A 16,462-nucleotide genomic window follows, 5' to 3' on the forward strand; every position below is an offset into this window, starting at 1 on the left:
TCCAAAATGACTCAGAAAGTTTCTCTGTAATTAAACATTGAGAAGTCGACTACAAAACAAATGCTTCAAGGTCGGTCATGCCAATCATCAAGAGTCATAACATTATTGAAAAAGTACACTTGTCCTCAATGGGATGCTTCTGAAAAGTAATTTACAAGGAGCATGGCTGTATTATAATTTTTTTAAAGGAAAAGATAGTGTCTCTGGATAGAAAGAAACAATGTAAAAAAAAAAAAAATCCCCTTGTTGAAATGCAGAAATAACTCCATTATCAATCTGCATTTACATTCCTGCCCAAAAGAATGGGTCTGGAAAGACCATTTTCTGTACAGACACTAGTTAATCTCTGTATGAAAAGACAGCATCTGGCATGGGAATAAACAAGGGAGATACTGGTCCATGAGCACACATAGAGACTTTCTTAAGGCTGATCCAGTGAACGAACCTTTGGATCCAGAAGTATTTCTTCGTTTCTTTTCTTTTCGGTTGAATTCCTAGCAAAAACTTGGAAGATGAACTGTTCTCATTTTGCATTCTCCACTTATGGAGAGAATAGAATAATGACACCAAAAGTACTTTGGTTTGGTTTTTTTTTTTTCTTTTAAAAATAATTTGCTTTCTTTTGCATGCCACAGGACAGATTTCTAGTTTCAAAACAGGGTACATCAAGAACAAAAATATCCCCCCCTCCCCAACCATCTTTATATTCACCAATACAAGAAATCCTTCTGGAAACATAAGCAAGTGACTAAACAGGTATCGAACCACTGAATCTACAAGTTAATACATAATCTGTTATGGCAGAATAACCAAGAATTTTCCCCCAAAGAAAGATTTTAATTTTTCAAATATAAAAGAGTCTAAGAGGATCATATGTGAACAAACAAAAATCTCTTCTTCCAGGTTTTATGGTAAAGATGGGTAACACACTGGCAGCCGAAGAAAGCTGAAACTCTTACTAATAAATAGAACCAAATTAAGAATTTCTACAACATTTCTTTAGAAAACAGAACCAGAATTCCTCTTTTAAAAATTATGATCCTGTGGAATGCATTCACTTCCATATTTACCTAATACCGTAACAGTAAAACAGACACAAGGATGTTGATGACATCTCAACAATGCTGGATGCAGGACGTTTACAGGTACACGTTTGTTTAAAAGTCCTACAGGTTTATTGACTAAGGCTAGACAGCAATTCGTATGATCCTATTTGGTGCGTTTTCTAACCATGGTCCAAGATCATTATATGGATACAGCCAAGGACTGGGCCCCAACTTTCAGGAAAAAGACCACAAAGAAGAAAATCAGGGTGGCTATTTGGTCCCCCCAGTTGATCATTTGTGTCCTGGGACTGGAAAAACAAGGTGGAAAATACAGACTGCAACGAGTTAAGGGACTTGGAAAAAGTTGGTGGAGAGTGGCACGGTATACGAGTAAGGTCACTGGGCTTGGGATGGCAAGGGCGCTGCATTGAAAGAGCATCCACGGGACCGAGTACTTAGAATGTCTTGTGGTGTCATTCCCTCAACGACTCTAGAATATCTGTATGCGATAATAAATAGATCAGTTATGTAATAAGGCAGTGTGTTGAATATGCATTCGTCCTGTGGAACGAACCACCACAGAGAGAGATACATGATACCATACACATTCTTTAAGTTTTCTCGTGTTGTATTTGATCTGTTTGTTTTCAAGGCTATCCAGGCTAACTCTTCCCGGGGATTTCCTTGGAGAGAAGAGTGGTCCGCTGAGGCTGGTTTGCTTAACCTCTCCTTTATCAAGAGATGATGACTGGCTTTAAAGAAAAATAAAGCTGAAGGTTGTTTGCTTTTTATTTTTTCCCTTTTGGTTGCATCATTCTGAGTGTTTCCATATAAACAAACAAGAAAAAAAAATCACAACCAAAAAAAAAAACAAAAAAAAACCCAGAGTTTTTGATGCATCCAGTTGTTGTAGCCTCAGGATGTTCCAGATGTTTCCAGGTAACTCTGTAGTTTACGGACTGTGGTTTTGTCCAGCGAGCAAAGGTCAAAATCAAATGTTGTGTTTGTGATATGAAAGTGTCCAGTTTCTTCTATAAGGTTCACAATCTAGAGGAGTAAATAAGAGAAAGTTTAGGCAATAAGCAATAGACATCAAAAGGCAAAAAGAGAGAGAGATGGAGGGAGTCAAATATGGAACCAAGTGATTAATAGTCTCATTTATAGCAGGAAGGTCCTATACTGGTAATGGCACCAAACTACTTCTTAGCCAATTTGGTAGGTCAAAGGAATATTAACCCTTTGAATTTCTCAATGAGAGCAAACTACCTGTTCTCATTCATAGTCTTTAAACTGATTCCTACTTCCAAGTCATCAACAGACCCTTTTACTATAGGGGTGGGAGTGAGAATGGGTAGCTAGTGGGAGATAGAATTTCAAGACCCCTTTTCAAAATTAGTTACTGACTCAATGGACAGTGGCTGTACTTAATAGATGAAAGGAAACTCCAGCCTAGAAATAACAGAACTCCTTATAGAAAAAGTACATACATGCAGACACATATATATATAATGATCATTTTTCTTTCTGATTACATTACTGTTGAAAGTTTAGAAAACTCAAGAACCCACAAAGAAAAAGAATAAAACCGTCTACATTTCCACCTCCTGAAGATCATGGGTAGTGACTAGAAAGGGGCTCAAGGAAGCCTTCTGGGGTGCTGGAACTGTTTTGTTGCTTGACTTGGGTGCTCATTACAAAAGATGCATTCACTTTGTTAAAATTCATCTAGCTGTACATCTTGTTATGCTTTGACAAAAAATAAATAAAAATCTATATTCATTCCATTAGTCACGTTCAGTTTATGCACTTGAGTATCTGGGGTGATAAGTATCATCTGCAGAAAGAAAGGATGCCTTTGTCTCCCCATTTGGGAATAGTTATACCTCATTTCTTGAATTGGCTCCAACTTCCAGAAATATGATAAACGAAAGTGGTGACAGAGGCACTATTGGTCTTGCCTGGCTTTCGGGAGGATGCCTCTAAGGTTTCAACATTAACAGTGATGTTGGTTATGGGTTTGAAAGAATCTTTTATCATGTTACGTGTCTTTCTATTCCTATTTTACTAACAATTTTGACAGAAATAGATGCTATGCCTGGATAGTATGGGTTCTAGGTATGTTTGTTGTGAGTAAATTGGGATGGAGGGGGGTTGATTTTAGTAAGCTTTGTCGGGGAGAGAGGAAAATCCGCATCAAGGTGAAAGAAAAAGTATTTGCACAGAGAAACCAACTGGCAAACCATTTCGCTTATTTTTAGTTGTCTGTTACTCCTTTTCTATCATATGCTTCTGTTCTCTTTAGTACAATCATCTTAAAAGGAATACTTTTAATTATTCAGCCTATTATTTATTCAATGAAGTTTTAGATTACCTAATTTCCGGTTGAAAAAGCAGAATGGAAACTTTTGACCTTTTCTTCTTACAATTAGTTTTCTTTAAAAAAAACAGTAAATTTGTGAACTATTCCCTATGGGTCAGTGGCTCTCAACAGAAAATGTGCTCCCTATTCCTGACATATTTGCCGCAGAAACATAAGACATAGTGAACCTCAATCCAATTAATTGTGCAACTCCAGACTGAGCTGTTATTGCCTTATTCAACCTCTGGAACTATTTTTTTTACAGATATAACTATGGGTTTAATAACAAAATCAGTTACTCCCATTGCAAAATCATGACAGACACAGCGAACTGCCTACCTAATATCCATTTATCCCTTCTTCTTTACTAGCAGAAGCTTGATTTTCTGGGAGTGGCAATATGCCCAGCTATATACTTGCCTCCGAGACCCACTTGCAGCACTGGGCAGACACTGCTATTTACAGTATATTTGTCAGAAGTCACTGGCCTTTTAGGAAAATTTTCGAAAGGGTATGGACAATGGGCATGAGGCTTTTGCCCATTCCTGTCTGGAATGAAGATGCCATCCTGGAAGTGCAGCAGTTGTCGTCCCCTCAAGTGGACGAATGCAAGATGTGAAAGATGGCAGAGCAGGAAGGCGAGGAGTCTATGTCCTCAGTAGCATCTTTTCCACCACACTGACCATGAATCACTTACTTCCAGGCTTATTATTATATGGGGTGGCGGGGAAGGGGGGGATGCAGGGCGGAGAGGGAGCCTTACTTGCTTAAACCACTGGACTCAGCGTTCTATCACACGCATCAGGAGAATATCAGAAGGGGTGTTCCCAGTAATGGTTAAAGTGTGACATTCACATAAGAATTTATCAAGCTAGATCTTATTATTAACACTAAAAGATCTAAAATGAACCCTCATTTGCTTTATTAGTAAATAGTTAAAACAGAGCTTTAGATAAGTCAGCCACACACATCTATATACATAGAGAAACACACATACACAGCTCTGTCCACAAACAGAAGACTTTCAAGGCAATCAAATACTTACTATAATACATATTTAACATCGATTGAATTAAAAGTACTTTCCAGAGTAAATTATCTGTTTTGCTACATTGTGTAGAGACACTATAGACGGAGTGAAAATGTGTAAACTTCAGTATAGAAACAAACAGCCTCTTCAGAGAGCTCTTTCGGGATGAAAACAAATAGCCTTTCAATTTATACAATGGAAGCAAATGACAATTATTCCAGAGTGTGAATCCTCTCCTCAACTAGCTGGTCAGTAGGTAAATGACCAAGCACTCAGAACAGAGAATCCTGAATTTGGCTATCAAATTCTGACTCTGCTCACTATTTGAATGGCATTGGACAGAACACAATAACCCCTGGGCCTCAGTCTCCTCATCTGTAAAATGGGGACAATGCCACCTGTTCTACCTATCATACAATGTTGTTCAGAGGATCAAATAATATATGGAACATGAAGCTTCTTTATAAACTGCAAACTGCTACACAGATGAGGGCAACATGATTATGATTACCATGTAAACATAAACTTATCCTTAATTATCTGGGAGGTAACTATATAGCACATGAATTTTCAGACCCAGTGTTTTTTCCTCTGCCCCTCATTGACTGTTAGCCATTTCATTAGCACTAAAACAAATGAAGCAGGGAAAATGCCAGAAGCTAAAGCTCAGAAAAGACCTCCTTGAAATTAAAAAAAAATTATAATAAAAGTCTGCAGGAGGGAGGGAAGAAAGCAGGGAGAACAGTAGCTGAAGTAAAGTGGTTGAAATGACAAACTAAAACCACAATGTGGGGATAAAGAAGTACAGCCCTCCATTTTCCCTTGAAAATGGCAGGTAACTCACCCCTTTAAAAAAATAAATTTCTGTGACTCAATATAGTTGCTCACTAATTACTTAGCAATAGGCAGAAGACAGAGTAATAAAAAATACCTTCTAGAAAAGGCCACTTGGTTTTAAAGCAAATAAACACATTTGCCCACTAGGATATTTGGCCCCGTCATCTCACGTGCACTGTACTACCTTGTAGGTTCTGGGGATTCAATCACAGCCCTCGCGTCTCCTCCACAACCAACACCCCCCAGCCCGCCTGCAGCCACAACACGCAAAGAAATGAAGGGGATCTTATCAATCTCACTAAATGAGCCCTGCATTTTTATGGGAGCTTATAAGAATGCATCAAGGCGGAGGCAGAGACAGCCTTAAAGTAGTAGCGGTGGCAACAGATGGGGCGTTCAGGACTATTTCCAATGGGAACAGCATTAATGATTTGAATTATCAGAGCATGAACCTACACCCTCAATTAAGGAAAGACTTCATAAAGAAAAATAAATGTGGGTGCCTTTCCATGAATCCTGAAAGAGTCAGAACATCAGAAACACCACGTTAACGTGCTTCACTGCAATGACACAGCCACAAAGCCTAAAAGCACCACCCTGCTGGTCCCTGAAGGACGCCACGCTGCCTGTCTATAGGAATCCCCGCTCTGCTGATGCACCATGGCTCTACCTTGGTGTCGTTACCCTGCATCGTACTGCAATGATGAATCCAACTCCAAAATTATAGCAATAATAAAAGACAGACTGAGCGCAGATAAGGAAAGCAGGCAAGGGCACATGGTATATTATAGGTAGTGGAAAAGGAGGCGTATGTATACTGCTTAACTCATTCTTCAGATGATGGTTGTTGTGAAAACATCTGTGATGGATTATTTCCTGCCACGTCAGCTTTGGAAGGGGTACCTCGCAGGTCTTTTTTTTTTTTTTTTAAAACAGGGTAAGCTCCACTTGTTAAGTCTGTAGCTCCTTCCCCCAATCCTGGTTATAAAAGTCATAAAAATTATTAAAAGGCAGATGCATTGTAGTCTGATTATGCTTTTTTATGTTAAAAAAACAAAACAAAACAGTATTCTTTCCACCCGAAGCAGCCTCTTTGCTGAGTGGGAAGTAATGAACAAGCTTTGCTTTAACTGCTTCTGTCTGGTGGGGAGTCAGGTCTGGGGTAAGTCAGGACTTCCTGGAGAATGGCCCCAGCTATGGATGGGGAAGCCCTGTCTACCGTGTGACAGCGTGTGCCCCACCCTGGGTTAAGAGGCATCCTGGAGAAAACACTTCTCAGGGAGAGTTTTCCATGTTGTTAGAACACTCTGATCTACCATTTATTCCCCAACTCCCTGAAGAAAATTCTAAATGTATAATAGCTGTTACCTAAATTGCCGAACCATCCTCTAAGGAAGCCCTGGTTTTCCTCAGAGGTTTTTTGTTTTTCTCCTAAGGAGGATGCAAATCCAGACTCAGAGCTGGAACTCCAAGGGAGTTTAGAAGTGTTCAATCTCCCTTTCCAAATGAATGTGGAACATGTGGTTTAAAGAAGAATCAAATTATGAGTCAGTCTGAGGTACGAACATCTCTGGTTTTGACTGTGTCTACTGTACTATACTTTTACCTTATAGAAAAGGGCCTTAAGAACACAGCCTCTCTTGATCCAGCGCTTTCTGTTCATTAATCTAGATGCTGGGTGCCAGCACTGCATGTCCCCAGAATAAAACAAAGATATTAACCACCTTTTGTGAGCCAAAGAAAAGCGTCAGGTCAGATTTTTTGACAGGATGTATTTAATAGGAAAAGACCTGGGATGGGATCCTGAGCTCACCAGAAATCCTGTCTCAGGTGCTGGGGTCTGTGTGGCTAATACACAGACTCTGTGGAATGCAGTCCACAAGATGAGCAGTGCTCAAGGTGGAGAATAACATTAGTCCTCAATAGTTCTATGTTTTACAATAGGAATTAATTAAGCAGTAAACCGTGACAGGACATGCATCATGGTATCATAATCACAAGTCTCAGCTGCATTACAAGGCAAAAGGCCAAAGACTGAGCGCTTTCAACTGGCCTGGGAATGCAATTAGGGTGAAACGCTGTGGGCCCTGGAGTGCCTTTATGCCAGGTTAAAAATTCATAGATGTCACTCTCTCCCTCTAGAACACTAAAATAATCCACTTCGATGGAATTCTCCAGTAAGCCACCTTCCCTCACAAGTCTTTCAAAGGTCAAAATAAAGGACAGTGTGAAATTAGGAATGCCAATGACACCCCAAGGTAAGACCCTGCTCAAAAGCCTAGTATCCTCAACTCACTGGTTGGCTTTCCTGGTGAAGGGGTCCCAACCCTGACCAAACATCTGTTTCGCTCTCCTACGAGACGCACTATCTGGGCCCAACTTGTGCTGTAATAGCTTAATTAGACAACTGCTCCACAGTGGTTCAGAGCTGGTGTTCGGGAAAGGATGGGAAAGTCAGCTAATAGATTTACCATCACCATTCAGGCAATTAGCCCCAAATAATTGGTAAGTGGCAGGCTGAACAATTTTCAGTTACACAGAAGAAAGCTGAAGAAAAATGCTATCAAAATACTAGGATATGTCTTAAGGTAAGCCACTCAAACCCTGCTCCCCGACCCATTACGCACTGAGATAGAAATGCAAGAAGTGCAACTTATCCCCAATTAAGAATTATATAGGTCTATAGTCTTTTGTTCAAATCTGAAACTCTAGAAGGGTTAAAAAGCTTATCAGACCAATCAGGGAACTTGGAAAGTTTGAGAGCATGTATTTATAGATTTAAGCAAAAATGTACACAAAATAGAAATGTGACCATCAGCCATTAAACATTAAAAAAAAAAGTAACCCATACACAGCTGGGGTAGATTAAGTACTAATTTCAAGTCATTTGAAAGTAGTAAAAAAAAAAAAATTCAAGCAGCAAAAAAATCTACAAACGCACCCTGGAATTTAGAACCCAACCTTCTCTTTGGGTGTTAAAGAAAAATTATTTTATCAATAGCCACTGTTAATGCAATGGACGCATGTGCTGTAACTATGAGAACTAAAAACCATCCTTCTTATCTTCTCAAAACATCAAATCGTACTAATAGAAGTTTCCCCACTCTACAAGTCTTCTACAGTTGAGTTCATAATAATAGAATGTATGTTATACAAGATAAGACAAATGAGGAAAATATTTATTTTCCTTAGAATAGCATTGGCAAAGGTTACTAAATTGAATCACAAATGTTTACAGCACTTGACTGCAATTCTTATCACTGTTTTCCCACGAAACCAGAAGCCTGGCCCCAAAGGTTTCTGCATTCCTACCTTCCCCTCCCTCAGCCCACATGACAGCATCAGACGGCTGAGGGATCAGTATATTCCAGCATCATCACCTCCCCATGTGCCCAGTTTTCATCGTACCGTGGAAGCCCCAAAGCAGACTTCTGGGCAGCCTCGGAAATGAACCCCCCGCAACCTACTTTGCAGGTGGCACTGGGCCAGTTCTGAGAGTGTGGGGCTTTCAGAAGGCCACCTGGCGTGGCCTCCAGGTGCTATTACACTAGCCCAGGACAAACTAGGCCTTGATGTTTCTGGAAAGGGTTGTGTTAAAAAGCATTTCTCACCTGCTGAAGAATGTGTCTTTCCCTCAGCGTCATCAACCTTCTGTGAAGCTCTACCAGTTCATCTAGGTATGCCTGAAAGAGAACAGCATCCCCCTCAAAGAACAAGCACTTTAAGGAAGCAGTTCAAAAACAAAAGAATAAACAAATAAGAACATACAAGCAGTGGTTAGAGGTTCCACATACTACCCTCTACCCCAGGCTGTGTGGATGCACTGCCCAAGGCCTTTGCAGACCAAATCTCTCTTGGCCAACTATTAACTTTTCAAGCCAGCTTTTTATTGATAAAAAGGGCAATTCTTGCACTTATTTGCTCTCAACAAGGTTCAAGTGAGCAGGTTCCCCCTCTCCCAACAACGCCTCTACAGAGAGAAGGGGAACTCAATGAAAAATTGTGAGTTTAAATGTATTATCACAGTCTACACTTTTTTTTTTTTAACTATTCTTCCATCTTAGAAGCATTTTAACAGAAAAAAGCCCAAGTTTGAATATGGAAGTACTGATGCACATTATCAATTATGTCAGGGCAAACTGAAAAGAAAAAAGCCCTCTTGGGTCCCTCCTGGTCATATCTAACATTGCTAGTGAACAGCAAGTAACAGGACAGAAGAATGTCTTATGAAAAATAGAGGTCACTATCCACCTTAGCATCTGCTTTGTCAAGAGCTCCCCTGAAAAGGCAGAGGTGCACCTCCGTATACTCAGACTCATGGTCTTTGTTAGCATAAATGCCTGGATGTTCCGAGTGCCATTTGCAATGAAGGCAAAAGAAAGGTCTGTGAAGCATTAGCCAGGCCCGCCCCTGCAAAGCACGTGAAGACACAAACCCCCAACAGCCCTTGAAGTCAGATTTTGGATGCGTGACTGCACACTTGGGGAAAACACACTGCACTGGGATCAGATGTCCTGCTCACTTAAGTCTGAGATTCCTTAACCCTCCACCTGCACTACAATTCTCTCACCTCCCAATTCAATGTGCCTGAAATCCCTTGGCAATCATGGATAGCGTAAGGCCAGGCTTAACACTGGAGATATAAACAAGACTTGGAAAATAAACTACAAAGCATTGGGAAGAAGTGATTGTCATTTGGAGGTTTCAGGCGTTTCTGATGAAGAAAACGAAAGGAGAACCAGCAAGGATGATCAAGGGAAACACAAAGAAACGGAAGAGGGTCAGTGCTGGAGCACTCACAGTAATGGACTGGACACCTACCTTGTCACATTCACCATTCTTTATTTGCTTATCTGATTTGCTTTGCTTTATTGGACTTTTCACTTCAAGAATCTAGGGACCAAAGAGAACACAGTTAAATTTGATTTCTAGCACTTCTTAGCTAACCAGCCACCTAAACGAAGGGACTTAAGAATGAAATGTCACAGTGCTTTGTGACCACGAGGAGGGGTGGGATAGGGAGGGTGGGAGCGAGACGTAAGAGGGAGGAGATATGGGGATATATGTATATGTATAGCTGATTCACTTTGTTATAAAGCAGAAACTAACACACCATTGTAAAGCAATTATACTCCAATAAAGATGTTAAAATAAAATGAAATGTCATATAATAACATCCCTTTCCAAAGAGCATCTCTCCTCCATACATTTTCTTTCTTCTCCTCTAATCTTACTTTCTCTGGGAAAATAAATTACGTATATGTGAAATGCTGAGTCAGGGCAATAGAATTTAAAAAAAAAAAAAAGAAGGTGAAGATAAGGAAATTGATCTAAGCTTCCAAGGCTGCTTCTCTTTTGTGACAACACTCTCACACATATGTACAGCAGCTGAGTTGTAGTGGATTACAGTCCCCTCTGGCAAGAATTTTTTCTTATTCATTCTGTTGTTTCAGCATGACTACCAGTGCTCCCTACACTAAGGATGATAAGACAAACACTCAAATACCCTTTTTAGTACCTGACTTTCAGATTCTAAAAAGTACTCACTCGTATCCACTAAACTGAGGCAGCTTTGGAAATGAAGGTTGCCATCAGTGACACTGGTTGCTCCCAACTTGGGATCCTCCCACTCAAGAAATAAAGAGCTAGGACTATCTTCTGTATTTCAAGAAATGATGTGTTTGCCCATGATAAATATCAAGTGCCTTTCCTTTTATCTGACCCAATTGTAGCTTAGGTTACGAAGAGCAGTTTTGCATACTGTTCAGACTGTTGGGAGCTACGTTTCTAATTAATAAAAAGGAGAAACAAATTATTACTTAATAAATACAATTGATTTATTAGAATTTTCAAAATTGAGAATTATGAGGGAACTATTTTTAAATGGCCCTTGCTTAAAATGGTTGAGAACCACTGAAATTTTTGATGAGTGTTTACAAATGTATAGAAACATAAAAAGCAAAGTAATTTGTCTTTTTCATTATATCCTCATTACCAAGTGAGTTATTATAACCTGAAGCTAATATTAAGGAAGAAAATGCAAAATAAAGGAGATATTTAAGAAGTCTCATATTCCTACTGCTCTTCTTTTTATCCATTTCTGCTTTAACACACACACACACACACACACACACACACACACACACACACACACCACTCTCCAGTTCTGTTCAAAGGTCTACCATCTTCCAAAACACAAAAAAGATTTTTAAAATGAGTTCACATTTATTTTGTAATTTAATTTGTAGAAAGAGCATTGATTGGGCTCAGAAACCCAAGTTCAGGTACCAGTCCCATCATTCATCATTTCTGAACCTCAAAAAATGAGATAAAATGAGAGAGATGAACAAGATAACATCCAGGTTTCCATTCTGCTGTAAAATTTTCTACTACAAATAAACATTTTATCTATTGAGGATGACATTCTAGAAAAGACCAAATACTTCTCTAAGGGTACATATTCCTTTGAATTTAGGAAAATGTATAAGTAAGAAGTGAGCTCCTAACAGAATCTTGCCTGAGAATAGCCTTTATTTCTTCATTTTTAACATTAAGATAACCAGAAGACCAATGTGACCAAGCTAACTTCAAATACAATACTTCTGGCAACACAAGGAAATTACTTAATCACAGAGGCAAAGCAATAGTTTTTTAACATGCTTCACTGTAAAGGAAACCAAACACTCCACTACATTCAGAATTTCCTTCTCTATTGTTGAAAATGAGACCTCAAGGGAACACTGGCGCTGAGACCTAGGAGTAAGTAGGTCAGTAGATGGCACTGCTCACCAACTCAGATCTGGGGCTGGGCCCAAGCAGAGCAGATCTGCTGCGATTTCAGGCAAGAGGAAAAAACAGTGCCTGCCTGCCTTGTGCATTAGAAAATGGAATTTTGTTCCCATCATATCCCACCCCAGAATGCCCCCCTCCATTCCAGGCCCCCGAGTCATTGCCCTCTGGGGGCCAAGTGACTGAGAACTCTCTATTTGCCATATAGAGCTGTTAACTAGGTTGAGAGAGTTCCACCACCTTCTCTTCAAAGCAGAAAATAGACAGAACATTCAGGGCGCTGAAGTCCCACCCTACACATTCCGTGAGTGCTACAGCACAGAAGGCCCAAATACATTGAAATCTTAGTTTCTTTCTTCTGAAGCTGCAGTGGCAGGAACAAAAGACCCGGGTGTCAGTGATCCGCCTCGAGTTACTGAGTGGCTGCCCAGAGAGGGCTCAGTTAATCTTCCTGCTTTGATCTCTCCCTGCTCCAAAATAAACAGCTTTGTCAAAACCTCATTCTGAGAGCTGAGCCATGCTGAAGACAATTGTTTTATTTATGATCATTTCTTATCTTTAAGGAAACGACTCCAGAATAGAAAAGTACGGCACCTTGTCTTCCACGGGCTGATTTCAAACCAGTTTAACTGGATAGACTCTTTTATTTCATTCAACATGCCTTGCAGGCTGATAAGTGATTTATCATATTCTGAATATTAACTCAGGTCCCATGGATCGCTTCCTTCCTTTAAGGCCCCCTCACCTCCCTCCCTTCTACACTTTGAGCCAAAAAGGATCTGGAATTTTGATTTTGTTTGAAATTCACATAACAAGGTTTGAAGTTAAAAAAACAAAAAACAAAAAACTTTGGTTAAAATGGCACAGCACTATTATTTCCTATTAAGCTGTATGGGAAGAAAAAGCCACCCAGACTGCTGAGATGCACCATTTATGCACGTGGTAGTCTCTGAAAATAGAACTGTGATGAGTTGCACTTCTCTCCTTAATCTGAGGATATGGCTTGAGAGTCAAAATTTCAAGATTATTATTTTTCTGTATTCCTTTGTGAGGACTGACAACTCAATTATTCAGCAGATGGATTCTCTACTGATGGGTCTTTCATGTTAAGGATCACTAGTAGCTCCTAACAATACTCAGGTTAATTACTTGCTTTGTTGACATGTGGCTCTCTCTCTGCTCACTTTTTTCCAAGAGTTAGAAAATGTTTGACTCAATTAGCACTTTCTCTCTTCCCTAGTCCCTAGAAGACTGCGAAAAGGTAAGGAAAACACAGCTTTGTCTGATAATTTACAGAAACTTGAGAGACCATTATCAACCTACAGACAGAGAACAGCCAAGGGATATGGAAGAAGAAAACTCAAGAGTCTTCCCATGTCACAGCTTGGCCTTCCCAGTATGTTCTCATCTATTTTATGTGAAATTTCAGATCATCGTCATCATCGCTATCTCACACACACACACACACACCCCTAAAAAACACACTCCAGTTCTAAGACATAGGTCCAAGGAGGAAAGCATCCTGTGGTACATTTATTTCCTACCCTAAACTAGTTAAAAGTGAAAGCATATGGACCTCCTTATTATGCTTATAGGTGTATGGAGAAAATGACATATAACTGAGTATTCCTGACAGATTGATGATTCACATGTGTGAAGCTACATTTGTCAAATAAACATATGCCAAGGAACTAGTGGTATGCTATTTAATCGGATAAAGTAATTTTTACCCTTTCTAGATAGATGATACCATTTATTTTTGTTTTCATTCTGCTAGACAGGTTAATAAAAAAAAAGTCTGACAAAGACTCTAAACCTTTCCCTGAAACCAGGGCCAGCTCAAGACTGCCCGTCAGGAAGGGATTAGGGGCACTTCTGTCTGCAGGGCAAGATGGGGGCTTGTTGGAGCTGCATTTATTTAGCAAGCAGAGTCTTAACTCTGACTGGAAAATATGCTGAAGGAGACTACTGTGGGGTACAAAAGCACACCCTAATGCCCTTCACTCCTGGCACTGCCACTGCCCAGGAAGTACACTAATTTTAATATGCCACCCACTGGAAGCAGAAATTAGGCCTATATAGGTTTGAACTGGATATAAAAATATACTCGAGGTCTGAATGCTATTCTTCTGCCAGCTCATACTGAAGCACACACTTATAAACATAAGAAACCCAAGTAACCTAGTTTAGCCAGCCCCGGGCTCTTCTCAACTGAGTGGCAGTGATGGTTATACCCATTGCCCTCACTTTCCCCTGAAACGCCTGACTTGGAGCCACACTGGAAGTGAAAGCTGGCTGGGCCAAGGGCATGGCTGGCACTGGAGGTGGGGAAGCACATGGACTTCGGGGAGTTAGGATAAGGAAGAAGAATGCACACCTCCTTGAATGGCCAGTCTGTAATGGATGATGAGGTTGGGCCTGCAGTCACAAAGAAATTGCAGTTGAACTGTAACTGGTGAGGTAAAGAACACTGATATTATTTCTACTTAATAATGCAGGCTTTAAGTTGTAGATAAACTGTATAAATGAGGAATTTTAAATTTTGAGAGATTTTTGCTTATGCTTTACACAAAATTTAAAATGAAAAAGGCTTCGGCTATAAAATCACAGTTTCCCCATAAAACAAAGATCACAAATTCAAGGGCAAGTGTATTTAAAATCACAGGTAGGACACCTGTGAAACAGAATAATTTTACAAAACCACATTTCCTTTATTTTCAAGTTAACATTCATACAGTAACTCGAATTAAGCAATTATTGTAGAGGTCATGTGGAATCTGTCTAAACAAAGAATAACATGGTAATAGAGTATCAACGCAATGCATAAAGACGGTTTTACAATACTTGAAAATAGTTTATTTTAGCAAGTATTTAAAATAATCATTTGTTGAACAAAAGCTCTTCATCACAGCTTTTGAAGTTCTGCCTAGACCTTATCCAAATAACTATATTCTGAGTTGATCATCAAATTCACAAGCTTTCCTTTACCTTGATTTATAACAGCAATGATAATGACCACTGTTTACTGTGTATTTTATAAACTATTCCTTACAATCCCAAGTGATAATCCTTTTTCCTGGATGTGCACACAGAGGCAGAACACCTATAATAATAACCATCTATCATCAACTGTTTGCCAAGAAGGTATGAACAATGCCTCACGCCCTTTACATATATTTTTTGTCATCCTCCCAGTAACCAGCAAGGTAGATATTAATATCCCCATTTACAAATGAGGAAACTGAGGATAAGTCAGAAGTTATTTTCCCACTAATAAATTACTGTAAATTAGTAAAACAAAGAACCAGGCTTTATATTAGCTCCAAAAGTCATATTCTTTCTTATTCACTTAACAGCCTACTTACAACTGAGGGGAAAAATATACAGAAATCAGGAATAAATGGGCAACACTTTTTGTCACCATCCCGTCCTGCATCTAATTAATGAACCCATCCAATGGAACATACTTTTCATGACAACAGAAGTTCTTTTACCCTAACTATGTTTACTCCTAAGGCTGTAGATTCCCACTTATTTGCTATCAAGAGGAACTTTGTTTAAAACTCAAGGGGTGAAAAGTTTTGCGTGCTTAGTAAAAATGATCAACCTCTAGTTCTGCAGAATCTTGAGAAGTGCAAACCCAGCAACTTACCTGGTTGTTGTTGGTTTTTAATAAGGGTGGTGGCGGTTCGTGATGTAGGGGTGAGGAAGCAGAACTGCTTTCACTATCACTGCCATCACTTAAGCTAACTCTGAAAAGAAACAGAGAAGTCATAGGCATCATTACAGACAGTTCCTGAAATATCCAAAGAATTAAGCGCAGAGAGTAAGGAATCCCAACACTAGTCACTGTGAACTTGTCTTAACTCATATAACCGCTACCATGTATTGGCGTTTTACTTTGTATCTGGAATAGGGTCAAGTGTTTTATCCACTACTTCTCATTTACTAATCCCCATTTCACAGATGAGGAAACTGAGACCTAGAAAGACTAGGCCACTCACCTAGCGTCACAGAGGTAAGAGTGGAGGTTATAGGATTCACACCCAAGCAATGGGACCTGAAGCTGGTGCCCAGCCAGTATATCTTACTGGCTTCATTTATTCATTCATCTCCCTGTTCCAGCTCCATCCACCTACTATCATAAGCATGTCACCCAAGCTTGCAGGTTAGCAAAATTAGACAGTTCACAGGTTACTACCTTTTCCTCCTTTCCCCCAGCCTATTTGCTACAGGTGAAATTTTTACAAATATGGCTAAAATACAGGCTGCAGGAATGGAAATAACTGCTAAGAAGAATGCGGACTAGAGCCCTGCAGGACTGACAGCTCAGGGTGACATCTGAGGATGGGATGTGTGAAGCCCAATACGATAGACCCATCACCAATCATTTCCATAGTG

At 39.7% G+C, this 16,462-nt stretch overlaps 1 protein-coding gene across 3 annotated transcripts in view; it reads right to left on the bottom strand.

Annotated features, from left to right (window-relative positions):
* Positions 1-1,924: 1,924 nt before the first annotated feature.
* MLLT3 (MLLT3 super elongation complex subunit) overlaps positions 1,925-16,462 on the bottom strand; it is a gene marked incomplete at its 5' end in the record, with an annotated part of 259,908 nt that continues 245,370 nt past the window's right edge. For all 3 annotated transcript variants that reach the window (XM_082843269.1, XM_082843268.1, XM_082843267.1), the window contains 4 exons: positions 1,925-2,093; positions 8,884-8,955; positions 10,094-10,165; positions 15,714-15,813. In XM_082843269.1, the coding sequence (XP_082699395.1) occupies positions 1,962-2,093; positions 8,884-8,955; positions 10,094-10,165; positions 15,714-15,813 (376 nt within the window). In that variant the 3' untranslated portion in view covers positions 1,925-1,961. The remainder of the gene's footprint in view (positions 2,094-8,883; positions 8,956-10,093; positions 10,166-15,713; positions 15,814-16,462) is intronic.

This window comes from Leucopleurus acutus, assembly GCF_964270905.1.
Source record: "Leucopleurus acutus genome assembly, chromosome: 7".
NCBI lineage: Eukaryota > Metazoa > Chordata > Mammalia > Artiodactyla > Delphinidae > Leucopleurus > Leucopleurus acutus.